Source organism: Primulina eburnea, chromosome 11 (genome assembly GCF_022965805.1).
Source record: "Primulina eburnea isolate SZY01 chromosome 11, ASM2296580v1, whole genome shotgun sequence".
NCBI classification, from domain to species: domain Eukaryota; kingdom Viridiplantae; phylum Streptophyta; class Magnoliopsida; order Lamiales; family Gesneriaceae; genus Primulina; species Primulina eburnea.
In genome coordinates this window covers 35,877,780-35,904,542 of record NC_133111.1, presented here as the reverse complement: position 1 = coordinate 35,904,542, position 26,763 = coordinate 35,877,780, and the positions used below count along the sequence as shown (strand labels likewise).

The window sequence follows — 26,763 nt, the reverse complement described above, 5'->3', positions numbered from 1 at the left end:
AGGCCTTCTTGGCTAGTATTATTTCAGCGCCTGACGTGTCCACTCCATCCTTATCAGAGGTGCCAGTAGTCAAAGAATTTCCAGACGTCTTTCCTGATGACGTCACCGGTCTTCCACCAGAGAGAGAGGTGGAGTTTGCAATCGAGCTCGTGCCGGGCACAGCGCCAATCTCCAAGGCGCCATACAGATTAGCTCCAGCTGAGATGTTAGAGCTCAAACAGCAGATTCAAGAGCTCCTCGACAAAGGATTTATCCGCCCTAGTTTCTCACCGTGGGGCGCACCAGTGCTCTTTGTAAAGAAGAAGGATGGGAGCATGAGGCTGTGCATCGATTACCGTGAGCTGAACAAGGTAACGATCAAGAATAAGTACCCACTTCCAAGAATTGAAGACTTGTTTGATCAATTGCAGGGAGCTACAGTTTTCTCTAAGATAGATCTTCGATCAGGGTATCACCAGCTGAAGGTTAAGGATGCAGATGTTCACAAGACGGCCTTCAGGACCAGGTATGGGCATTTCGAGTTCTTAGTAATACCATTCGGTCTGACAAATGCTCCAACAATTTTCATGGATCTCATGAACCGAGTATTTCAGCCGTTCCTCGACCAGTTCGTCATAGTATTCATTGACGATATTCTCATATACTCGAAGGGCCATGAGGAGCACAGCCAGCATTTGAGGACAGTTCTACAGACCTTGCAGAGCCGTAAGTTGTTTGCGAAGTTTAGTAAGTGTGAATTTTGGCTAGAAAAGGTAGCGTTTTTGGGGCATATAGTATCTAGCAGTGGAATCGAGGTTGATCCAGCGAAAGTAGCAGCTGTCAAGGATTGGGTTGAGCCAAAGAATGCATCAGAAATCCGCAGCTTTTTGGGTTTAGCCGGTTACTACCGTAAGTTTATTAAGGGATTTTCATCTATAGCAGTGCCACTCACTTCACTCACCAAGAAGAATGCCAAGTTTGTATGGAGTGAAGAATGCCAGAAGAGCTTCGACACGTTGAAGCAAGCTCTTATTTCGGCGCCAGTGCTAGCCATGCCAACAGGGCAAGGCGAGTTTGTGCTGTATACCGATGCATCTAAGCTCGGATTAGGCGCAGTATTGATGCAGCAGGGTCGAGTCATAGCTTATGCATCCAGACAGTTAAAGGTGCACGAGAAGAACTACCCGACGCACGATCTTGAGTTAGCCGCCGTCGTCTTCGCACTGAAAATTTGGAGACACTACCTATACGGCGAGAAATGTCAGATTTTCACCGACCACAAGAGTCTCAAATATTTCTTCACACAGAAAGAGCTGAATATGAGACAGAGACGGTGGTTGGAACTCGTGAAAGATTACGACTGCGAAATTAGCTACCACCCGGGAAAAGCTAATGTTGTCGCAGACGCTTTGAGCAGAAAAGTGGCAGTGGTAGCTCAGTTGTCAGCTCAGGGACCACTGCAGTCGGAGATTCAAAAGTTTGGTCTAGAGATTTATCGTGATGGCAAGGCTCCTAGGCTGTATAATCTGACAGTCAAGTCTGATTTGCTAGACCGTATCCGAGTAGGTCAGTCTTCAGATGAGCAGTTACAGAAATGGAGACTGAAAGATGAGGCCAAGGGCAGTGTCCTTTATACAGTGTCAGATGGGATTGTGAGATACAGAGGTAGAATGTGGGTGCCTAGTGTTGGTTCGATCAGACAGGATATTTGACAGAGGCGCACGCATCTCCGTATTCTATCCACCCGGGAGGCACCAAGATGTACAAAGACCTACAGTTATTGTATTGGTGGCCAGGGATGAAGCGAGACATCCGTAGATTTGTATCAGAATGTCTCACTTGCCAGCAAGTAAAAGCTGAACATCAGAGGCCAGCAGGATTGGTTAAGCCACTACCCATTCCCGAGTGGAAGTGGGAGAACATTACTATGGATTTTGTGGTTGGATTACCGAGATCAGTCAGAGGATCGAACTCCATTTGGGTTATAGTGGACCGACTCACTAAGTCAGCGCATTTTCTGCCAGTGAAGACGACTTTCTCCATGACGCAGTATGCGGATCTTTATATCCGGGAGATCGTCCGGTTGCATGGTTTCCCAGTCTCTATTGTGTCCGACAGGGACCCGAGGTTGACATCGTCCTTCTGGAAGAGCTTACATGCAGCTATGGGGACGAAGTTGCTTTTTAGTACAGCTTTTCACCCGCAGGCAGATGGCCAGTCTGAGCGAGTGATTCAGATTTTAGAGGATTTGCTGAGAGCGTGCATGATTGATTTTCAAGGAACTTGGGAGTCTAGACTACCTCTAGTGGAGTTCACATACAACAACAGCTTCCAAGCATCTATTGGTATGGCTCCCTATGAGGCGTTGTACGGGAGGAAGTGCAGATCACCAGTTCATTGGGATGAAGTTGGTGAGAGGACAGAGCTTGGTCCAGAGATAGTTCAACAGACTACAGACGTGGTGGTCAAGATTCGTGAGAGAATGAAGACTGCCCAAAGACGTGCACAATGTGTTCCATGTCTCAATGTTGAGAAAATATTTGGCTAATCCTTCTCATGTTCTGAGTTATGAACCGTTACACTTGAATCCAGACCTGTCTTATGAGGAGAAACCAGTCCAAATCCTAGACAGGCAGGAGCGCAGACTTCGGAACAAAGTGACTAAGCTAGTCAAAGTTCAGTGGCTGAACCAATCAGTGGAGGAAGCCACCTGGGAGTCAGAGGTCGACATGAGACTTCGCTACCCGGAGTTGTTCGGTAAGACTTAATTTCGAGGACGAAATTTTTATAAGTGGGGGAGGAACTGTAGTGCCCAAATTCAGTACACGTATAACCCATGCATGTAATTAATTATTAAAACATTTATTTAATTTTAAAACAGTCTTAGTAGTGCATGATTTATTTAAATGCATTATTTTAAATTATCTATGTTTATGTGATGCACGTTAAAACGTCCTTCGAGTTTCATGCTTCAGGCGATCATTCGAGGCGGGATTGAGGAAAAGACCGGCGACGATTTTTGGGAAATTAAAATGTGGTATTTTATTTTAAGTTGAGAATGGGGAAATTTATTAAGTTATCAAATTTTAATATTTTAAAGCATTATTGTGTATTTAGAGATTCAAGAGTTTGAAACTTTTAAAATTGGTGTGTAATTATTTTAATTGTAGAGTTTGATTAAATTAGTGTGTGTTAACTTTTTATTAGTATTTTAAATAGTCTATTTAGCTAGAGTTTCTCCTAATTAAAACACACACACACGTTACACACACTCACACACACTTACACGTTTTTACACACACTAAACACACACACTCACCTTACGTTTCAGATTTTATATTTTTAAGAGAGAAAATTCTAGGGTTTTTCTCCCCATAGCAGCCGCCCCCTCCTCTGAACTTTTCCAGCAAACTTTGTGAATTTTCTTCAAAGAATTTTAGCGTCACGATCGTCCCGGATCAAGCCTCGCTCTATCTCCGCTTCGGTGTCATCGTACGGTACTTTTAAATATAAAAAAGACACGTATAATCTGTTCTTTCTGTGTCGATCATGTCATATTAAGCGTTGCGTTGTTTTATGCGTAAAAGTATGTGTGTGACGTTCGTCGTTTGAACGGAAATTGATTCGGATCGGTTTTGAATGGATTTTAGATCTGAAAACTCGTTTTTACTGTCCTTTCTGAATACTGCGAATTTTCGGTACATAATTTGAGAAAACTTTCAACTAGAAAATTGTAGAACGTCTCGATACCTTCGATTTGATATATAATTCGAAATTTTTGGATGAAAATTGAGTGAGTTAGGATGCTTTTCGTGGGACTGCTCAAACGGTGACTTTTACGAAAATTGTGTTTCTTTAAGTTTCTGTTGCAGGCTTCGTTGGAGATCGACGGGCGATTGTTGCTGCGTACGGGTATGTTAGTAGTGATGTTAAGAGTGTCTTTGAGGTTTCGTTTCATGTCGATAGGCACTCGAAGTAATTAGAAGTCGTAGGAGACGGTTTGATGTCATTGGTCGTATTTTGGGTCGTTTGTGTCGTAGAGCGAACGTTATTGCTTTGGAACGTTTGTACAACTTGTATTGATATTATGGAATGCTAGGATGGGTCTCGAGGTGTCGGTGCATGGTCCGTATAACCAAGTCTAGAAGGATAATTATTAGGTGTTCAGAATTTTCGTAAGTTCGCGATTACAGTGGGTACACGGACCCGTACACGGACCCTGACACGGGGTCCGTGCCTTTGGGTTTCACTTAGTGTATATTTCCAGTACCTACACGGACCCTCACCCGGACCCTGACACGGGGTCCGTGCCTTTGCTTTCCTTCGGTGTCAATTTCCAGAGCCAACACGGACCCCTACACGGATGTAGATACGGGGTCCGTGTCCTTCATTTTTGGGGAAAATAATTTAGTATGCTTTGAGGTTAGACGTCATGGGTTAGTACAATGATTTACAAAGTCGAGTCATGGGAATTGTAGAACGTCCTAAGGAATTGAATGAACTCGTATGTGAGCATGATTATCTACGTCTAAGTATGCAAGTTAAGCATGTCAATTCATGATCAGTATGCGCAGCAACGGCCCCGATCGAAGTCCAACGAATCCCTCAACGCCAAGTAAGTATGTATGACGTGCAAAGAAAATATGTTTAAGTTTTTGAGGTATGCTAATTGACTTGTGACCAAATTATGAATGGGTTTGGAAGTCGGTGAACGTGGCCGAGGACGTCTCCGCCCCGTTAAATTATGAACGGGTTAGATCGTGGTTGGAAAGCGTTAAATTATGAACGGGGACCAACCAGCCCGTTAAATTATGAACGGGGATCTCATGTATGTGGCAGTGGATACGTCCCTGTCAGCCCAGTACTGTGGTTTGTCTGATCAGGCGTTTATTATGTTATGGGTCACTTGCTTTGAAACATGCCTCTACGCAAAATGATGAAGTTACGTATGTTCAAGTATGCAGTATGTTTATGAAAGTTTATGTTGATGGCACGTCTAAATTATGTACGTACGTATGTCCAAGTTTATTATGCAAGTCCAAGCTTCAAGTTATGTACGCCCTATTTTTAAGATGAATGCAATTTTATTATGTAGTACTCGTTATCCCAGTTTATACGTGTTGAGTCTTTAGACTCACTAGACTTGATCGATGCAGGTGACTATGTTTAGGAGACAGGAGGTGATGACCAAGGGGCAGGCTTGAGCTGAGTGGCAGGCTAGACCCGAGGACCGCAATGTTTATGTTTTTATGCAAGTTTAAAATACTCTGATTTTTTATACATTTGGATGCGAAATATTTGGAGACAGTTTCTTTTAGCAAAATTTTATTGGTGACGGATGATTGTGAGGTTTATTTTATGAATGTTGAGTGACGACCGTATGGATGTTTTTATTTAAGAAATTTTTTAATTTTTCCGTAAATTTTAAGTATGAAAAGTACGGTTCGTTACAATTTCGACTTCTTTCTATCATTCTGGACATCTAAGCTTTCCTATTATCGAAAAAGTGTTTAGTACATGTTGGGTTTCTTGGACATGTGTTTTTTCCTAATTGTAGCTTGTAATCCCATCTCTTTGAAAAGATAGTCTTCTTGGTTCCAGTTTAAGACTTTGATTCCTTTGTAGAATCGATTTTCTTGTATCTGGATATTTGTTTCTTATATTAATGAAAACTCAATTCTTTTTGGATAAATTTCTTGAGCAACTTTTCCAAATATTTCAGGTATTTCAATGAACTCATTTCTAATAAAAAATTCTAAATGATGTGTATTAGATAGATCATATGAAATTTGATAGGTAATAGAATATAGTCTATTACCCTATTTCATCAGCTTTTTTCCTTTGAAGTTCTGATGCAACGTCAAAGCTCAGCTGAAATATCGATCTTTAAGTTTGTGGCCAGTTCTTGGATAAATTACTCTTACATTTTTTCCTGCACAGAGTTTCCCTGAGATTGTTCCTAGTATTAAATCATGAAGGTCATCTATTCGTTTATCGCATATAGTAATATCGATGGGTGAATCTATTCCTTCTTTAATAGTAGCTTTTATCATAATTTGTATTGTTTCGATATGAATCAATAACATGGTTCGTGCTACTTCTATCTTGAGTTTATGTAATTCCACTTTTATTTCTTCAAAATGAAATAATTGCATCTCCATTCTATTTTCTGTAAGTTCCATGGGGATTGTCAGTTCTCTTATAGAAATTTTATAGATTAGATGATGTGTTCTGTTTCTTAGGCCAAAATTTCCCAAGAATTTTTTTATCTGTCTTGCAGAAAATCCTTGATATCTCTATAGTCTAAAATTTTCTCTCATGATCTTTTGGACTATGTTATGATATATTATTTTCTGGCTATAGAAACCAGGCAATCTTCATGTGTTTCGTGTCGAAACACCTCATCTTCCGTCAGATTTTGATTTTGTTCCATCAGATTCTTCCTGACTTAAGAGTTTTTCTTCTTCGTATATACTTTCATATGTGACAATATCCTCAAACTGGTATACTTGAACAAGATCTTGATAATAAATTGTTTTTTCAAAATCCGGGGTCAAATCAAAGCGTTTATTTCCCTTTTATCATTTTCTGGACAGTTGGTCGAAATATGACTTCTTGCTCCACATTAACAACAATTAAAATTTTTAAAACTTTCATTAGCTCGGGTATGAGCTCTTCTGAAAGTTTTCATTGTAGTTGTTCTTCCCATGCTTCGAGATGCGCTCGATATTTAAGATGACATCCTATTTTTTGATGATCCACTTCTTTGCCTAGATTTGTAAGATCTGGACTTTTGTCTATACCATATTGTTTTTGGTTTTCAAGAATTTCTTTCACTTCTGGCATACGAATGAAATCTAAAGCTCTTTGTTTTGCCTTTGTGGTTTACTTCCAATAATTGTTGGAAGATCATTTTCTTTACGACATAAAGAAGTACGTCTATTAATATCTTTTACCTGTTTGTAATTCTTTTGTAATGCTGCAATATGACATCATTGTACCAATTTTTTTTTGAAAAAAAGAGGCTCTTCGTGCCAAAGTATCTGGATTTCCCAGAACATATTCTCTAATTATCATTTCTCTATAGGGACTTGACATTTTGGCGAAGAAAAGTTGCATTGCTATATTTTCTTCGGCCCCTGAATTCTATCTATATTTAGTAAATAACATAATATATTTATCTAATAAACAGATGTCATGTATTTCAAGATTATACAGAGCTTGAATATATTTCTTTTCTTCTCCATGTCTTGACTGTTAAAATAGTCTACCCCTATAAATTGTGTTTTAAATACGGTAGTCATTTTTCCGGGTATATCACTAAGAGATTCTCCGGCTAGGACTCACTATTTGGTTTCTACCGAAGCTATGTCGCAAGCAATTTTGACTGATCACATAAGATTCATTTCTAATAGTTTAATGAATCATTCTATGTTGAGATCAAGTGTTCCTGCTTCGATTTTCATAGCCGATGTCCAATCATCTATGTTATTTTCTAAGTTCTTGAAGTCCAGTAAATCAAGGTTAAGCATAACCCCATAAGAATATATGTGTTCCAAACAGATTTCCCGTAGGGTGTTTGGTGCAAGAGAATTTGACTTCTCCTTGATCTTGTTCCCACCGAGTGTGATTTTTCCACCAGTATGAAAATCTATTTGGGGTCCTCTCATATTTATATTATGAGAACCCACACTTTCTCTTTGTGGTTCATGAGAAAATAACCAAGTTAATTATTGCGGGTGTTTCACCCTCGGTTGTGTTCATCTTTATATCTACGATATTGAGATTTTCAAAAGATTCTGCAAAGTCTTGCAGATCATCGAGACCAATATTTTCTAAAGTTGTCATCATATTAATTTTTTTTCTGAGACGATTTTAATTAGATTAGTCATTTTTTCTTTGTCAGTTAAAGGCTTTGCCATTACTTTGGCCTTTTCTCTTTGGTGTAATAAGGGTTCAGTAACAAAGGATGGTGATAACATTCCTTCCAAAGTCCTTTTACTAGATCTGATTGTTGTTCTAGGGTTTGAAATTTTGTTTGAATATCTTTTAATTTTCCAAGAATTTCGTTTTGTTTTTCAAGGATTTTCTCCATATTTTGTGGTACATAATACAACTTATTGCCATAATTTTGTACCGTCTTTTGAATTTATCTAAGATCTCCGGAGAGTTTAGAGGAATCCAGTACTATTTCTAGGAATCAATTATTTTGAATAATAAGTTCACCTTAGATCTCTGGTAAGTTCTCTTTTGTAATTGATATCTAACGTTGGTTAGATCTTCATGTTTCCAATATTCCAAAGTTTTGGAATAACCCTGCAAATAATTAATCTCGAACCTGAGTTCAGATCTATATTATTTGAAAAAATTCTTTATCTCAAACAGTTAATTACTCAGTAACAATAAATTTGGTATGTTTGAAATAATTTTACCTAGGCTCTGATACTATTTCTGATGGAGTAAAACCAATAATTAAATCAACACATGTAAAGTTATTTTTCTCATTTTTATTGTTTTAAGGAATTGAAACAAAGTTTTTTTAGATGGAGAGAGTTAGAATAAATAATGTTTGGGTTTGAGAATTTATCTACAATTCACCCTAAAAAACAAATATTTACTTATACTTAATAATCATGGAATGACGGGTTTGCAATTGGTGGACGTAATTACAAGGAAAGCAAAAAAAAAAAATTTATTTCCCATCTAATAATAACTGAGTCGACTGGGCACTTAAAACCTGAAACTTATTGTCACGCCCCGAGACCGGGGTTAGTCGACACCGGCGTTGTTCAACAATCACATAATCGTCAAACAACAAGCCTCGTAGTTCAGTATAAACCAAAACCAGTCTATTTCATAAATAACTCAAAATAATCTTGTCTTACAGTGATAAATTCCAAAACGAAATAAAATGTGCGGAAGCAGTGTACAACTTGAATCGAAACTTAGGAAGAACATAAGAGAGAAATCTTCATATCTCAAGACTTCCTCACCAACTCCAAAGCATGTCTTATTTCATCCTCGTCTACTTGATCTTCATTCTTATCTGGGGAGAAACGTAAGGGGTGAGTGTTTGGGAAACACTCAGCAAGTGGGGGCCGATCGATTACCACAAATACATATAAATATAATTTAAAACTCATATTGCAAACTGATTTTTCAAAACATAGTATCTTATATCAGATCAGAATCGGAATCGAAGTGCGAAACAGAGATTATCAGACAATTCAGAACAGAACGAATCAGAGCAAACGAAAAAACTGTTACTCATCTCGTTTTCCATGGTCAAATTGTCCCCAATATGTTAGTCCTCTAAGGGGTGAGGCCAAAACACAGTTTTATACCCACTGATGGGGGCCGGAACACAGTTTTATATCCACTGATGAGGGCCGAAACACAGTTTTATACCCACTGATGGGGGCCATATAAATTTACAATCGTCGTTCCATATGCCACTCGAATCATAACAGTGCACCACATAATCAGATGTATCAAACAACACTTATCGGAATTTTTGAATGAACTCAGCAGAATCAAAGAACAAAGGAAATAGAAGAACATATCGTACATCGATCGAGATTTTATAAAATATATAATAGCATTTTCCGAAAATGATTTGACACACATAGACGCATGTCATGAGATACTTATACAAAGTTTAAGTTACAAAGAAATACATAGCAAAAGCCCACTTACTTGATTTCGTTTGGATTAAGGCGCTAGAAAGACATGCTAAAAGAACTTCGTTCGAACAAGGTTGCGGTAGAGATTCGACTAGGCTGCTGCAATTGCTAAATTTCGAATTCTTGAAGTTAGGGGGAGGGAGTTTGCTTCTTATATAGGCTTGAATAATCAACTATAAAGGTAAGCCCGTATCACTCCAAGAATTTCGTTGATTACTTAATCAACGTGATGATTGCACTTTTCTCTCCCGAATGAACGTGGCCTCTTCTTGATTCAAGATACACACCCGAGATTCATGAGTGATTTTGGTTTTCCTTAAGTGCAAATGGAGAGTGATTTTGGCTGCATTAATTCCTTCCAAGATTGGTGCACTTCCATATAGTGATAAATGGTCAGTAATGAAGGGACAATGATTATTCAAATTTTCATGATTATGATTGTATGGAACTAAAAAAATGTTGTGTCAAAAAATGATCTGAAATTTCCTATGACATATATAGATTTTCTCGTTGCAAGATTTCGGGTCTTCACACCCCTCCCTCCTTATTAGAAGTTTCGTCCTCGAAACTTGAGTTAACTCGGTGATTGATAAATTCGAAATTTAAATCCATGTTGAATAATCTATGGTTCGAGTTCAATTGATTCAAGGAAAAAATTAAACTTGAATTCTATAATACGAATACGATCGGTTTCAAAACACAAGTAGTGAGATGTAAAAAGAAATAATATGGACAAGAGTGTCCTTATTCCAAAATACTTATGGGAGCTTAATCTAATCAATAATGTTTCCGTCTCCTAACTCCTCGTTATCGTCTTCTCCTTGTGCATTTAGTGGTTGTTGCATATGCTCGAGTGCAATTTGTTGGTTGGCGATTTCTACACTCAAGTTTTGGTTGTTGAGCTCAAGTTGTTGCACATAGTTTTCCATTTCCAGACGATAGGCATTGAACTCCTGTTCAAGTTGGTCACAAAACCATTTCTTAGCGTGATAGTGGTTGCACCAAGCTTCGGAGGTGGCAAACATTTGTTGACCATATTTTTGCGACTATTGCAACTCTTCTTTGTAATCTTTGAGTTGCTTTTCCGCAAATTTCTTGTCGAAAGTGAGTTGTCTCCCTTCTACTTGAAGGTGATCCCTAGCTTTCTTCAACTCCTCTTTGTCATAAAGTAAACCCGTAATGGTACTCCTAAGTTGCTCGATTTCGAGCTCGAGTTCCCTAACGGTCTTGGCTTGCGTCGTCATTTGCGAACACGAAATTGAGAATCTTGCTTGAAGGGGGGCACGAAAGTATGAGGGGATTGTGATTTTTTTCTTTTTGTGAGTGACTTTCTTCATCTATGAGGAGACATTTATATAGCTAATTTGGAGAAGATGTAAGGTAACATTTTTTTAGACCATTGATTCATTTTAATTAGTAGTTAATTGTGTGCTAGATTTTTGGGTTAATGAATATTTCTAAATTTAAAGAAGCCTTAAATCACATGTAGATTATAGGATGCAATTTTTGGGAAATAAGGCTACGGTGGGTTCAAAATTCATTTACCCTTTATTTATTTATTTATTTATTTATCATTATTATTATTTTTATCAAACAAAACTCTAATAATAGTTTAGGACCATTTTTAAACAAATGAAAATTTTGTTATTTGACATTAAAAATAGATTTGGGAATGATGTTCCAAATCAAGACCATATATTTTCAAGTCAAGAACATAAATTTATATGTTCACATATATTTGCTTAAAATCCTAAATATAAATTTTTTTTTTAACTCTATTAAATTTAGTCATGAGTATCACCTCCACACTTAAAAGTCAATCTAACTTAAACCCAAAAAAATTAGGACTTAAAACTTTCTATCGATGATTTAATACATATACTAGTCCCAAAATTAATCTAACTTAAATCCGAAAATAAAAATCTCAAATTTTCTATTGATCAATTAATAAAATACTATTCCAAAAATCGATTCCATATAAATCTCAAAAATCATATCTTAAATTTTTATTTTTTTTTAAACATACTTATGCATATGGATAGCAAATTTCGGTGCAGAATCAATGGAATATTCAAAAAGAAAAATAAGAATATTTTTATATGAATTTAAAATAATTTATGAGGATCAAGGAACGATTGACAGATTTGGATTTCGATTCTCCTATGCGGAATTATAAGTCCTACAAGAATTTCCAAAAATGGCAAAAACTGAGCGTGGTTACGATAGGCGTACGAAGCCATTTCCTGAAAAACACTGGAAGGCTTACAAAATGATAAGGTCATCAAACAGTAATTTTCAGAGTCATCTCGTTCGAGTTTTAATTCAGAAAGGGTTCAAAGATGGAAAATTCGATAATTGACGTATGGTTTGAAGATTATACGTCGAGAGAAATAATTAATGGAATCGAAATCTTGAGTTTCCTATGGGAAGTCACAATTTTCAAATCAAAAATTGGGGTGGATATGAATGACTAAGTTTTTACTAAACTCTAACTTCGTCAAAATTTGTCTATCGAAATCCCCAGCAGGATTATGAACCTGGCGGCTCTGATACCACTTAAATGTCACGCCCCGAGACCGGGGTTAGTCGACACCGGCATTGTTCAACAATCACATAATCGTCAAACAACAAGCCTCGTAGTTCAGTATAAACCAAAACCAGTCTATTTCATAAATAACTCAAAATAATCTTGTCTTACAGTGATAAATTCCAAAACGAAATAAAATGTGCGGAAACAGTGTACAACTTGAATCGAAACTTAGGAAGAACATAAGAGAGAAATCTTCATATCTCAAGACTTCCTCACCAACTCCAAAGCATGTCTTATTTCATCCTCGTCTACTTGATCTTCATTCTTATCTGGGGAGAAATGTAAGGGGTGAGTGTTTGGGAAACACTCAGCAAGTGGGGGCCGATCGATTACCACAAATACATATAAATATAATTTAAAACTCATATTGCAAACTGATTTTTCAAAACATAGTATCTTATATCAGATCAGAATCGGAATCGAAGTGCGAAACAGAGATTATCAGACAATTCAGAACAGAACGAATCAGAGCAAACGAAAACACTGTTACTCATCTCGTTTTCCATGGTCAAATTGTCCCCAATATGTTAGTCCTCTAAGGGGTGAGGCCAAAACACAGTTTTATACCCACTGATGGGGGCCGGAACACAGTTTTATATCCACTGATGAGGGCCGAAACACAGTTTTATACCCACTGATGGGGGCCGAAACACAGTTTTATACCCACTGATGGGGGCCATATAAATTTACAATCGTCGTTCCATATCCCACTCGAATCATAACAGTGCACCACAGAATCAGATGTATCAAACAGCACTTATCGGAATTTTTGAATGAACTCAGCAGAATCAAAGAACAAAGGAAATAGAAGAACATATCGTACATCGATCGAGATTTTATAAAATATATAATAGCATTTTCCGAAAATGATTTGACACACATAGACGCATGTCATGAGATACTTATACAAAGTTTAAGTTACAAAGAAATACATAGCAAAAGCCCACTTACTTGATTTCGTTTGGATTAAGGCGCTAGAAAGACATGCTAAAAGAACTTCGTTCGAACAAGGTTGCGGTAGAGATTCGACTAGGCTGCTGCAATTGCTAAATTTCGAATTCTTGAAGTTATGGGGAGGGAGTTTGCTTCTTATATAGGCTTGAATAATCAACTATAAAGGTAAGCCCGTATCACTCCAAGAATGTCGTTGATTACTTAATCAACGTGATGATTGCACTTTTCTCTCCCGAATGAACGTGGCCTCTTCTTGATTCAAGATACACACCCGAGATTCATGAATGATTTTGGTTTTCCTTAAGTGCAAATGGAGAGTGATTTTGGCTGCATTAATTCCTTCCAAGATTGGTGCACTTCCATATAGTGATAAATGGTCAGTAATGAAGGGACAATGATTATTCAAATTTTCATGATTATGATTGTATGGAACTAAAAAAATGTTGTGTCAAAAAAATGATCTGAAATTTCCTATGACATATATAGATTTTCTCGTTGCAAGATTTCGGGTCTTCACACTTATGGATCTTCAAATCAATCAAAAGCAACATAATTCCCAGAAAACGAAATCACTAAATTTATGGTTATATAAAATTCCAAAAAGATTGTAAAAAAGCTATCTTGTAATAATCTCCAAGAAAACATAATCACAACAAAACCTTAAAATCTAGCTGGTGTTGTTTAATACCTATATCGATTTGAAAGTTGTCTAAAAGACTCATTCACTATTGTGACAATGGAGAGCTATGTTCGACAAATGCTCCGTCACGTCAGCGTTGATGCATTGCACGGATGGCGCCCCTTGATCTATCGGTACTATGTTAACATCATCCATTCGGATATGGGTACAAGGAACAGTTTGGCTGCAGCTGATGTTGACGGTCGCTCCGTTGCTGATGGATGTCCCGTGGAGTCCGACGTATGTCACGTCGCTAACTTTGACAGCAGATTTCTGATGAATAAAGAGAAGCTTATCGCAGGACGAGTGAATCGAACTAGACTTCATGATGTGAGTTTACCAAATAAATATCATTCAAATGAAGTTACTAGGACCGGAAATTCTGGTTAAAATAGGCTTATAAATTACCTTGTTACTGCATGTTTTGTGAGGGCAGTAATACTGGTTAATAATTACAGGATTATCGGCTTCATGAAATTTGATATTCGAGAAGCTGATTCTTCTGGCAAATCCTTTGCCACCCTACGGAGAATCATATCGAAAAATATATAGTAAATTTGAACTTTACGATCCCAGAAAAGAAAAAAAAACTGTCTGATCATCACGCTAGCTCTTGGCTTTTCACCTGCCATGTTTTGATTCGTAATCCATTTTCTGTTCTACGGAAGCTGCAATTGCTTATGGCTATTGCTTCCACTTCGTCGTAACTTCCATCTTTTCCTAAACTTCCAATGCTGCAAGAAATTAAAAAAACAGAAAATAAATCCCATTATATACATATATATATATATATATGTTTAGAGAAATCAATTCCAATAAAAGCTTTTAAGATAGGGTGAATTCAATATGTCGAGGCTGTCTCTCCCTCCAAGTTCAGTCCGGTACGTCGCGAGCTTTTTTAAGGGAATCGAAACTAACCTTATTCCATGTCCTGGACCGCATGCTATTCCAGATATATTGACCCGTGAAGTACCTCCGTTTATGGCAATGCAATCATCTCCTTTTAATTTTCGATACCATTCATCAATCATTATCAAATACAATCCACATTCATTGACCAAAAGATATGGAAAAACAAATCAAGAAAAAAAAGAAAGAAAGAAATTACCAGTTTCCATGATAGAGTCGTGAATTTGAACGTTTGTTGAAGCGCCTATGTCTATTCCATCTGTATTGGGGCTTTCTATTGGTGCGACTATACGAAGTTTTGTAATGGTTACATTTCTGCATTGGTTTATCGAAATATGGTTCCTTTGGCTGTCCATGTGTTTCAGTCCCCTCACCATAAGCCCGTTGCAAAATGAAAATCTAAGTGCCTGCAAAATCAAAACAAAAACAAAAACAAATAAATCCCATAAAAAAAGTTATTAAAATTGATTTTCTTTGCAATTTTTTGATATTTTTCCTAAATTTAATCTTTTTAGTATATAATGTATGATGATACCGTGGGTCGTGTCTCGGCTTCTCCCTGAAATAAAAGAATTATAAGTTGCATCAAAACTCTTAAATAATATATATATATATTAAAAAATTGTGAGAGTTTGTGTGAACTAACATAGGACCACCAAGAATGTCCATTTCCATGGATGATTCCTTGCCCATTCCCTATAACTGAAAGTCCGTCAACTTTAAGAAAATGCAGCCATTCAACTTCATCAGTTTTTTCCCATTTCGATCTTGGAGGAGCAACAATGGTTCCCAGTATCTGTAATCAGAGTGATCTTTGTTATCAAGAATTTGAAAATACTTCCGATTATTACTTTAATCTTTGTTTCCGGGAAATATTATTTTGCGGGATGAAAGGAAATACATATTTTGGATTGTTCAGAGGGGGGAACAACTTCTTTTTACTATATTGATCAAGTTATGCACGTAAGATTTTTTTGGTAAAGATTATTAAATTATATTTGCTTTGATATTTATGCTATATTTTCTGAAAATGATTTAAAAAATAAACTAAAAGTAATAATTATACTAGAAGGGAAAATGAAAAGAAAAAATCGAAATATAAACTGAATAAAATAGAATTAATATATAATATTACCTGAAATGAAATAGGTATAGATTTGCACGGGCCTTGAAACTGGATACGAGAAACCAAAAATCTCCCAGGGGGTACGCTCACTTTTACATCGCCAGAACCACTCGTGCAAGCTGCCTCCCACGCTGCCTCAAAACCCTTTCATGAACGGTTTTCCCAACATCATCCACAATATATATTTATATATATAATTACTTTAAAAAACAAAAACAAACATTTCTCCCACAAATTTCAAATTCAAAACGTGACTTCCATTTTTCAAAAAATCATCCTATGATTAATATTATGCGTTTTTCGTAAATTCTAAAACTTAAGTGAACAATTTTTTTTTTAAATACAAAAAAATTATTGTAATGTTTGAAGATTAATTAGAGAAAAAAGAATTTTGACTAATTTACTTTGGTATCATCTGTTATTCCATCTCCCACAGCTCCATAGTTTCTGACATCGTGAGTGGTTCCGTATCCATCTGCTGCAATGTTTGATTCCAAGAATACCAATCCCAAAATCACAAAATATTTAACGAATTTCTGCACCATGAAGTAGAATAAGTATGCTTATTATAAATAAATATGTCTTTTTTGTTTCCCCACAAAAAAAAATTATAATATTCATCCATGCTCCATATATATACCATGCATATTTCATGATACACAAGTTCACAGAAAAAAAAATATGTGACCTTGCTTTTGGCTTTGATCAGCATACTTAGCGTTGAATACATGTACATGCAACGCGTGTATCTGATTACTCGTACATATAAAATATTAAACAATCACATGATATCAATAAAGGAAAATTTAAAAACTGCAAAAACGCTAGCTTTTTTTACTCGTACCATTATCGAATCACTTCGTAAAAAATTCCAAGGAATGCAAATATATATATATAAGCTAATCCTTAACTGATCCAAGCAAATGTGGACCGAATATATAGTGGCAATGATTTCCTAGAAAAAGTGACAATGCATATATGAACACAAGGATAATAATTTTGGCAACCCAATTTGTGGCCACAAAATCTAGTCTTACTCAGAGGATTCAATGTCCCAAATCACCAATTTTTTAAGATGAGAATAATGCATTAATGAATTATATTTTTGTGGCTCGATGTTTTTTGCATTTGATTTCCCAATTTTTCCCATGATAATATATTACTTCTGTATTAATGTTGTATTTAATTTTTTTCCTAGAAAAGTTAAATTTTGTGATATTATATATACAATTAGGGTTAACACATGTTGCATGCTTCACCATATATATAAAAATGCGTGGTGAAATGAGCGAAACTCATTCATTAACGTTTGAAAATTATAATAAGAACATAGTATGTGGACGGATCTTTTATATAATGATGGGGTGAAAGCATTTAATTCAGTGGATAGTTTATTGAATATGTATGTCTCTGGTAAGACGGTCTCACGAATCTTTATTTGTGAGACAGGTCAACTTTACCGATATTTACAATAAAAAGTAATAGTATAGCATAAAAAGTAATATTTTTTCATGGATAACCCAAATAAGATATCCGTCTCACAAAATACGATCCGTGAGACCGTCTCACACAAGTTTTTGCCTAGTTTATTAGTTCATATAATTAATAATTTTGGACTTGTAGCATAATATTTTCAAATTCATACTGAATTTTTTTAAAAAAATTCATCTTTAACTCAAATTTTTTTTGCATATATATTTAATTTTTAGAAGGAGCTTATGGATTTTTTAATATTTTCAATTCCCTCAAGTAAATTATAAAGGAGCTTATGGATTTTTCTTCTCAATTATATATTTTTTTAAATTGCTAGATCAATGTCTTTGTGACCCCTTAAATTGTTTGAAACATAATTTTGGGTTAACGATTAATCATTAGAATCAAGTTTTTTAAAATAATTTTCATTGGCTCATATTATAAATTGATTGGTCGATTTTTATTCTATTGGGAAATCACATTTATATATAATGGGGGAATTTTTAAAAATTTACATTTTTTATTCTCGTTTTAAATTCATCAATGAATTCCTTGGGGCAGTAGCATTTGGCACTCCTGTCGAAACTTTAAAAAATCACTTAGCCCCTTATCCAGTGCAGTTTACCTGATTAGCATGGTTTGCATGCTACAAATTACCTTGAGAATTTACTTAGTACACACCAAAAGGCCGAATGCAATTTTCATCGTTATAAAAATATGAACAACTCAGTGTTGAAAGTTTAAAAAAACCAGGACGAATCCTGTAAAATTAGGACCCAAACTAAAAAAAAGTTTAAATTTAGAAATTATGTTTGTAACATTTTTTTTTTGTAAGTTTGGTGAAATATCATGTTGATTAAAAGTATTTTCAATTTCGTTTTTAATGTCTCTGTCATTCTAAAGGCAAATGGTTTTCGTAGGATATATACCTTCTATTAATTAAAATGGTGTAATAATGGTCACAAGGCACAAATTTATATAGGCCTAAGCACGGTAGTAAAGACGACGGTTTAAATTCTGGAATCGACTGTTTTGGTTCTAGTGGGGTCAAACAGAAAGGCTGTTTGAATATAATTCTGGTTCCGATTTCAATAAATTTAAACAAATATTGAATATAATTCTGGTTCCGATTTCAATAAATTTAAACAAATATTTATTTCTTTAAATGTTAATGATCAAGAAAAAATAACATTACAAATGACATGATAGTAAGCAAACTAATTAATTATTTAAGAATAAATTAGAGAAAAATCATCAATTCAATTTTAATTTTAGGATTTACTTCCTGGACATTAAAATTTAGTTTGGACTCTCCAATTTTGACCAAATGATAGAAAAAAATATCATTGATTTTATAATTAGGCCAGAAATGGTATCAAATCCGAGATAAAAAATATTTCAAATATACAATGTTATTATATTACTGTGTGATTATGAGGAGATTTTCTAAAAAATTATGGATCCGAACATATGTTCGAGATTAAATATTTACAGTACTTATTCCAATATTTTGAAATATTTACAAGAAGAGCTAATGCAAGTTAGACGTTGGAACAAAGAGGAGCATATCAGAATCCTAATGTAAACTTATGATTCAGAGTAATAGGTTCCTTGAAATAGTCCTTAATTTTTCTAAACTCTCCGAAGATCTTAGAGATATCTAAAAGACGGTACCGAACTATAAAAATCATTTATACCATGTACCACATTAAATTGAGAAAATCCTTGAATAACAAAAAAAAAATCCTTGGAACATTAAAGGTTATTCAAATAAAAATCCAAACTCTAGAACAACAACTAAGTCCTAGTAAAAAGATCTCGGAAACTATCCTTTGGTACTGAACCTTTATTACACCAAAGAGAGTAGGACAAGGTAATGCGAAACCTTTAAGAGATGAAGAAAGAATGAATAAATATTGATTAAAAATGTCTCAAAAAAGAAATTAAGCTAATGACAACTATAGAAATGATTGGTTTAGAAGATCATCAAGACCTTGCAGAGTATTTTGCGAATCTCAAGGTTGTAGATCTGAAGATGAATACAACATAATGTGAACATCTCTCAATAACTTGGTCATCTGCCCAAAAACCACCAAAATTTAGTGTGTGATCTCATAATACAAGTATGAGAGGCCCCAAACAGATTTACAAATAAGTGGAGAAGCACACCCAGCTAGACTAATGTCAAGGAGAAATCAAATTCCCTTGCACCGAATGCTCTATGGGAAGTTTGAATTAGAACCAATACATCTTTATGAGGCTATGTTTAATTTTGAAGTACTGGATTTCAAAAAAAAGGTTAGATCTCATATATGAATGGACATAGGCTATGAGAATCACAGTAAGAACACTTGATCTCAACAAAGATATATTCATTATACTTTTAGAAATGAGTCAGATGAGTTCAGTTAAAATCTCATGGTATATGACTTCGGAAGAAATCAAAGAGTCAGTCCTAGCTGGAGAATATCTTAGCGAGATAACGAGGAGAATGAATACCCTATTTAAAGCACAATTTATAAGGTATATTATTTTAACCGTCAAGGAACATAGAAGAAAAATAAATATACTCAAGCTTTGTATAGTCTCCACATAACATCTGTTTGGTGGATGGATATGTTATGTTATCCATTAAATATAAATGGAATTCACGAGACAAGAAATATAACAATTCAATTTTTCTTCGCCAAAATATGAAGTCCCTTGATAGAAATGCTAATTGGAAATCATGAGAAAAAATCCTAACCCACAGAGATATCAAGGATTTTCCTCATGATATGTAGAAAAGTTCTTAGGAAATATTGGCTTGATAAATAAAAAGTATCATCTAATTTATAAAGTCTCCATATGAGAGATGAAATCCAATGGAACTTACGGGAGACCGGATGTAGATGCAATTAACTTCTTTTGAAGAAATTAAAGATGAACTACAAAAACTCAAGATAAAAATAGCACAAGCCATATCCTGGATTTATATCGTAGCAATTCATATTATGATAAAAACTATTTTTAAATAATAAATTGATTCACCCATTGACATTGCTACATAAGATAAACAAATGTGTAATCTTCAAGATTCAATACCGGGAACAATATCCGAGAATTTATGTGCATGAAAAATTGTATGACTAATTTACCCAAAAATTGCCTACAACATGGCAAATCGATATTTCAGTCGAGCTTTAACATTACATCAAAATTTCAAAGAAAATATGCTGATTAAATATGGTAATATATCATATTCTTTTATCTATCAAATTTCATATGCTCTATCTAATACACATCGCTCATAATCATTTATTAGAAATAAATTTATTGAAATACCATAAATATTTGAAAACTTTTCTCATGCAATTTATCTGTAAAGAATCGAGTTTTATTTAGTGCAAGGAAACAAATATCTAGATCCAAGAGAAACCGATTCTACAAAAAAATCAAAGTTCTATACTTGAATCAAGAAGAATATCTTTTTAATGAGATAGAATAATAAGTCACGGGTGGGGGAAAAAACGTGTACAGGAAACCCAACAAGTATTAAAAATATTTTCGACAATAGGAAAGCTTAGATGTTCAGAAGAAGTGGAGAGAATTCGAAATAGTATTAGATATTAAAGACAAAGAAATCATTTTCTTTTTAATTCTATATGTAACGCCCCAGATTCGACGACTGTCCTCACTGTATCAAGACGAGTCTTTCCAGCGTGCTTATGTCCTCACTCACACGCACCCTAGAAAAACTTCCCAGGGGGTTGTAGAACCTGTAAATCAGACTACATATAAGTCATGCATAATTTCTACTATTTAAATTAAAATGATTTTCATGCATGAGAATTTAAATTCTTTTCTTTAAATTTAATTATTTTATGCAATAGTTTAGTTATTATCTTTTCAGCTAATTAAGTGAGGCCGGACTGGAGTTGGAGTTTTGAGATAAAATTTAATATTAGAAAACATTTCTAGAATTTATTTAAGATAAATAATAAGTTAATTTAATGTAAAAGAATGTTTAAAGCAAGTTTAAGAATTTAATTAATTAATTAGAAGATAAGTAGTAAATAAATTCCTTTAGGTTCAATAATTAATTTAAAAGCCTAAATTAAAATATGTGACCAATTGAGATAAGTTAAGCTAGACTTATTTTAACTAAGAAATTCAACTTAACATGTTAGCAATTTAATTTAAAGATTTAGCGATGCATGCAAGATAATATTATTCCTTAATTAATTTATTAATTCACTAAAATATTTAATGGGTAGATAAAACTTTAAAGAATTAAAATACAATATTTAAGCAATATTTTCCCTCCATTATCAAGCTAAATTTCGGCCATCACCATTCTAGATTGAATAAAAATTATGACAACTCATTTCCTTTGATATCTTTGTTTACCCTTTTTCATGATAGATAATTCCCTAAATTTTATTCACCACTAATTATCATGTAAGCAATATTTCTACCATGTTTATCTAGCAATATTTCATCCCCATTTATCAAAAAAAATCGGCCATCACCTTTGGAAGATTTAAAAAGTTTGACAACTCATTTCCTTGATTCAATTCGTAATCTTTCCTTGGGGAGATAATTCCATCACACTTATTAATCTTCAATAAATTAATCATTAAGCAATTTCCCTACCCTTATTTGACATGGAAGAATCGGCCTCACCCCTAATCAACCTCAAATCCTTTGATATGTCATATCATTCCTTATCTCTCAAACTCTAGATAGAAAGACTTTTATCTTACCATTCCATTCCCTTTTAATTAGTAGACCTTCCCTTCATCCCTAACCATTTTCCCCTCCATATTCTCGAAAATTCAGTCCCCTTCAGTAGAGAAAAATCGAGAGATTTCTAGAGGGAAAAGCAAGAGAGAAAGTAGAAACAAGAGTAGAACATTCCGTCTACTCCACGCCGTGTCATCGTTTCGTTCGTTTTTCTTTCAAAACGAACCAAGGCATGTATATGTTTTTATTTACTCCTCAATCAGGTCATATACTGAAATTTTTATATCACATGTGCATGATTTTTAATCATAAAAAACCGAAATAAGGCAGCAAAATTTTCGAAGGATTCAAAGATTTTGACAGCAACTTCCCACGCATGTCACATGTGCATGCTTCACGGTCTTGTTGTTTTTGGTGAGTACAAGTGGTTGGCTCAATTCCAGGGGCTCAAGGCTGCATCTAGACTTGTACTAGGACATGTTAGGGTCATGTAGGAACGTTGGTTCCAGCCCCTATACGCTGGAGATAGAGTTTTGACAGCAACTTCCCACGCATGTCACTTTGTGTCTCGAATTGGCATGTGTATTTTCCAAGGCGGATGATTATGATCTTGGCTGCCCTAGGGCCATAGCCATGGTTAGAACATCTCCTTGTTATGTCTAAGACGAGACCAAGTCAGCCTTTCAAGGCTTGGTCCATGGATGCATCGGTTTTCAAACAAACAAGACAAGCCCCTTCGATCCTTTTTCATTTCCTGCATGTGTACTTTCGGCTTTGGTGGTTTGGTATAGATCTCGGTTGGCTCTGTGGCCCTTAGCCATGATTCATACCATACCTCATGATGTCTAGATCATGCCATGGTCAATCAAATGGCCACTGTAATGGTCCATGACAGCAAGCGAAGTAATTCTCTCCACACGCGCAGCGTGGCTCTCGGGTAGGGAGTGTGAGTTGTTGCTGTTGTTTCTTGGATTGTGGCTGGCTTAGGGCCCTTAGCCATGGTTCAAGCCACACCTTGTGATGTTGGTAAGAGGCTCTGGTCGGTGGTTCAAGCCCAAATGGCGATTAGCCTCGCAAACGACGCATGAAAGTGCAAGCGATGCTGCTGTATTTTTGTGACATCAAGTTGTGCTTCGGTTCAGAGGCTCGTTCGAGTTCTTGGTTGCCTTTTAGCCTATGGCATTGGACTGGACAATACTCATTGAGTTAGGAAGGTCATGTTTTTGGCCGTTCGTGATTTGGTCAAGTTTAGAGGTCGTACGAGAATTTACGGTGCCATGTGCCAAAGTGACTCTCGAAAGAGCGTTTCATGTTTTTGGCCTCCATTCACCAAATTTCGAGTAATGAAATTTTAGGAACATTATTTCTTCATTTTAGGTGTATTTTAATCATGACTAAATGATGGTTCGATGTTGATTCGGATTGGTACGGAGTCATGGTTAAATATTAAGTTTGTTGGGCGTAATATTCTCGTCTTAGTTCGATTTTTGATATGTTAGTCAAGTCAAGTTATTTGCATGTTCTTCATGTTAGAATTAGTTCGCAGCGAGCCTGGGAACGATCCAACCCATTCGGTAAAATAATACATGATATTTAATTATATTACGTGCATAAAAATATAAAATGTTCATTTTTGAGATATATGCGATATTGCTTGTGGCCACTTTCACTATCATGGGATTTCAGCTTATCATGGAATTAGTACTTCACCCGGTGGTCACTGACCGGTTCATGTTAATGTATTGGTATGGATATCCAGTCCAAGGGTTGTGATGATCTCTACCGCCCAGTATACTGTGGTTTAGTCTGATCAGACGATTCGGTTCATTTTATGGGCCACTTGCGTAGAACATATTCTCAACAGAAAATTATTATATGCTATTTCATGACAGAGCTCAATCGAGCAAACATTTCACTTACGATTTTCAGTTCAGTTATGCACGTATTTATAATTACTCATGACAAGATATTTTCACGTTACGCTTTACGACATGACATCTTTACACGGCATGAAATTTTATGATATATTTACTTGTTATCTATGATATATGCATGCTGAGTTTTTAGACTCACTAGACTTGATTGTTGTAGGTAGTGATGAGGTCGGGACCGAGGGCGGGGACCAGTGAGCCATATTGGGTCGGCATTAGTAGGAACTCGAGGACCTCATTTTCAACACTTGCTATTTTTATTCCAAACTCATATTTTATTTTGTTGAATTATTTTAAGTTGTTACTTTGAAACAAACATTTACTTCCGCTGCTACTTTAAACATTGAATCTTTTTATCAGTTTATTTATGAATGAGGCATTTTATTTATTTAAAGATAAAATTTTAAATTTTCCGCAAATTTTCAAGTACGAATTTCGGGCCTCGACAGCTGGTATCAGAGCCGACCTCTCCGAGTACGGTGTGGTTCGGGTACGAACCAAGCAGAAGCTGGTGGGCATGTGAGGCCCGGGGCCGAAGAGGGCAGGGGGTGATCGCCGGTGCCATGAGGTTGCACGGACAATGAGTGGATCATGGCAGGCTTCTAGGTGGAGGGAACATGACTGAACCGGTCCCACACCGGAATGAGAGGGATTCCGAGACTGTTCAATGTAATGGACTGTACAGTTGAAGAGGGCTTAAAAGATTTGATATGTACTATTCATATCACGAAGGTGCATCTTCTTTTCGGTAGCTCATCACATAAGAACTCCAAAGTTAAGCGTGCTTGACTTGAGGTAATTTTGGGATGGGTGATCCCATAGGAAGTTTTCTAGGGTGCGTGTGAGTGAGGATATAAGCACGCTGGAAAGACCCGTCTTGATACAGTGAGGACAATTGTCGAATCTGGGGCGTTATACTATATATATTTGGAACAACCAAGGATAGAAACTTATCAAGGAATGATCAATATCAATGAATTGGAAGTTCATATCAAAAGAATCCCACGAAAAGAACAAGATCAATTAGTTCTTGGGCTAGAGTTTCTCTAAGAATACAAACCTTAGAAAAGTCCGAAAACTTGGAATGAAATTCATGGCAAATGATGGAATTTTGAAAATCCAATGACCACAAGCTCATTCTGATATATATTTGAGTAGGAATGTTATATGACCAATATAAGGTATAATATTTTGTTGTTTATATTGATTTCGGATTTGGAATATGTACAACAAAAAGAAGAGTTTTTCAAAAGAATTGGGAAAAAAATTACATTAGATTGTTAAACGAAATTTTTCTAGGTGAATCTTAATCTAATGCAAATGGATTAAGATGCAAAAAATATTATTCAAAGTTGCTGGACAAACACCTTGGTATAAAGTGAAAATACCACTAATTTATCATGATATATGAGCAGACATTATGCTAGGAAATAATTCATTGAAAATGTTTGAATCTTATACATAAGAAATGATAATAGAAGATTAGTGTTCACAACATTATGTAATTACAAAGTCATAGTTCAGAGACTAAGAGAGACATTTTACAAAAAAGAATGACGATCCAGATTCCCAGCAAGCGGGATAATGAAGAAAAACTTCCGAAGACAAAAATGAATTATTCTAGACGATTTGGAGAAACAATGTTTCAATTAAGAGCATATCAAAAATCCCCAACCAGAAGAAATATAATTCTTTAAAATAGCTTTACACCATAACGATGTAGAGTTTAAATCAAAAGTATTCATAGTAGATGTCAAGAAAATGATAAAAGAAAATTACAATGAAGATCCTTTGACATGGTAGAAAAAGAATCAAATCCAAGCTAACTTTATAATTAAGGAAGACAAGGAATAAGATTTCATTAGATTCAAGTCTATCATAATGAGCATAATTGATCAAAATGACATGAAAATTATTATCAAGGAACATTTAGACATTGTTTTAATCAAAGCAGGAATATCACCATACAACATTCCATTTTTTCTGGTAAGAAATCATGGTGAAATAAAAAAAAAACCCAGATTAGTAATTAATTATCAAGGAATTAATAAAATTATGGAGTTTGATGTGTATTTTATACCAGTAGAGAACATTTACTCAGTTATATATGCAACACCGAAATGTTCTCTAAATTCGATTGTAAGTCCAAGTTCTATCAAATTCAGATAAAAGAAAAAAATGAAGAAATTCGAAGCTTTCTCCACACCACAAAGTCACTATATTTGAGAAGTATTACCAATGAGATTGACTAATTCACCCCAAATTTTTTAAAGAAAGATGAATAATTTATTAAAATATTATTTAAGATTTATGTATGTTTATATCGATGATGTTTTAATAGCATATAAAAATATAGATGTACGTATTACACATTTAGAGATTTTCTCTGAGGTGTGTAAAAAAAGACTAGTCTTATCAGAAAAGAAGGAAGTCATCACAACAAGGAAAATTGAATTTCTTGGAACAAAAATCGATGAGTCGTGAATAATTCTGCAAGATACTTAGATTATTATGACGACAAGCTTTGTATCAAAATTATAATTTTGATATTGTCACTACAACGAAAATTACTTTTCACAGCGCACAAGTTCTCTTTCTGCGGCGCACATTGCACGCTTCACAACTGCAAACTGTTGAAAGTTCAAGATTATCCGCGGTGTACTTGTGCACGATGTTAATATTATTATCCACGGCGTACATATGCACGCCGTTAA

General features: G+C 35.2%; 1 protein-coding gene across 1 annotated transcript; it reads right to left on the bottom strand.

Annotated features, from left to right (window-relative positions):
* Positions 1 to 13,899: 13,899 nt before the first annotated feature.
* On the bottom strand, positions 13,900 to 16,465 carry LOC140805576 (probable polygalacturonase At3g15720). Its single transcript, XM_073161840.1, has 9 exons — positions 16,325 to 16,465; positions 15,930 to 16,064; positions 15,441 to 15,590; positions 15,330 to 15,353; positions 14,994 to 15,201; positions 14,804 to 14,885; positions 14,511 to 14,619; positions 14,294 to 14,407; positions 13,900 to 14,158 (listed from the first exon to the last, which is right to left on the bottom strand). The coding sequence occupies exons 1-9, from the start codon at positions 16,463 to 16,465 to the stop codon at positions 13,925 to 13,927; spliced, it is 1,197 nt and encodes a 398-aa protein (XP_073017941.1). The 3' UTR covers positions 13,900 to 13,924.
* Positions 16,466 to 26,763: the final 10,298 nt, after the last annotated feature.

Coding starts and splice junctions, on each gene's coding strand:
- LOC140805576 (XM_073161840.1), bottom strand. CDS start 16,465: ATGGTGCAGAAATTCGTTAAATATTTTGTGATTTTGGGATTGGTATTC. Junction 14,408..14,510: donor TACGAATCAAAACATGGCAG/GTGAAAAGCCAA, acceptor GATTCTCCGTAG/GGTGGCAAAGGATTTGCCAG. Junction 14,159..14,293: donor ACAAAACATGCAGTAACAAG/GTAATTTATAAG, acceptor TTTATTCATCAG/AAATCTGCTGTCAAAGTTAG.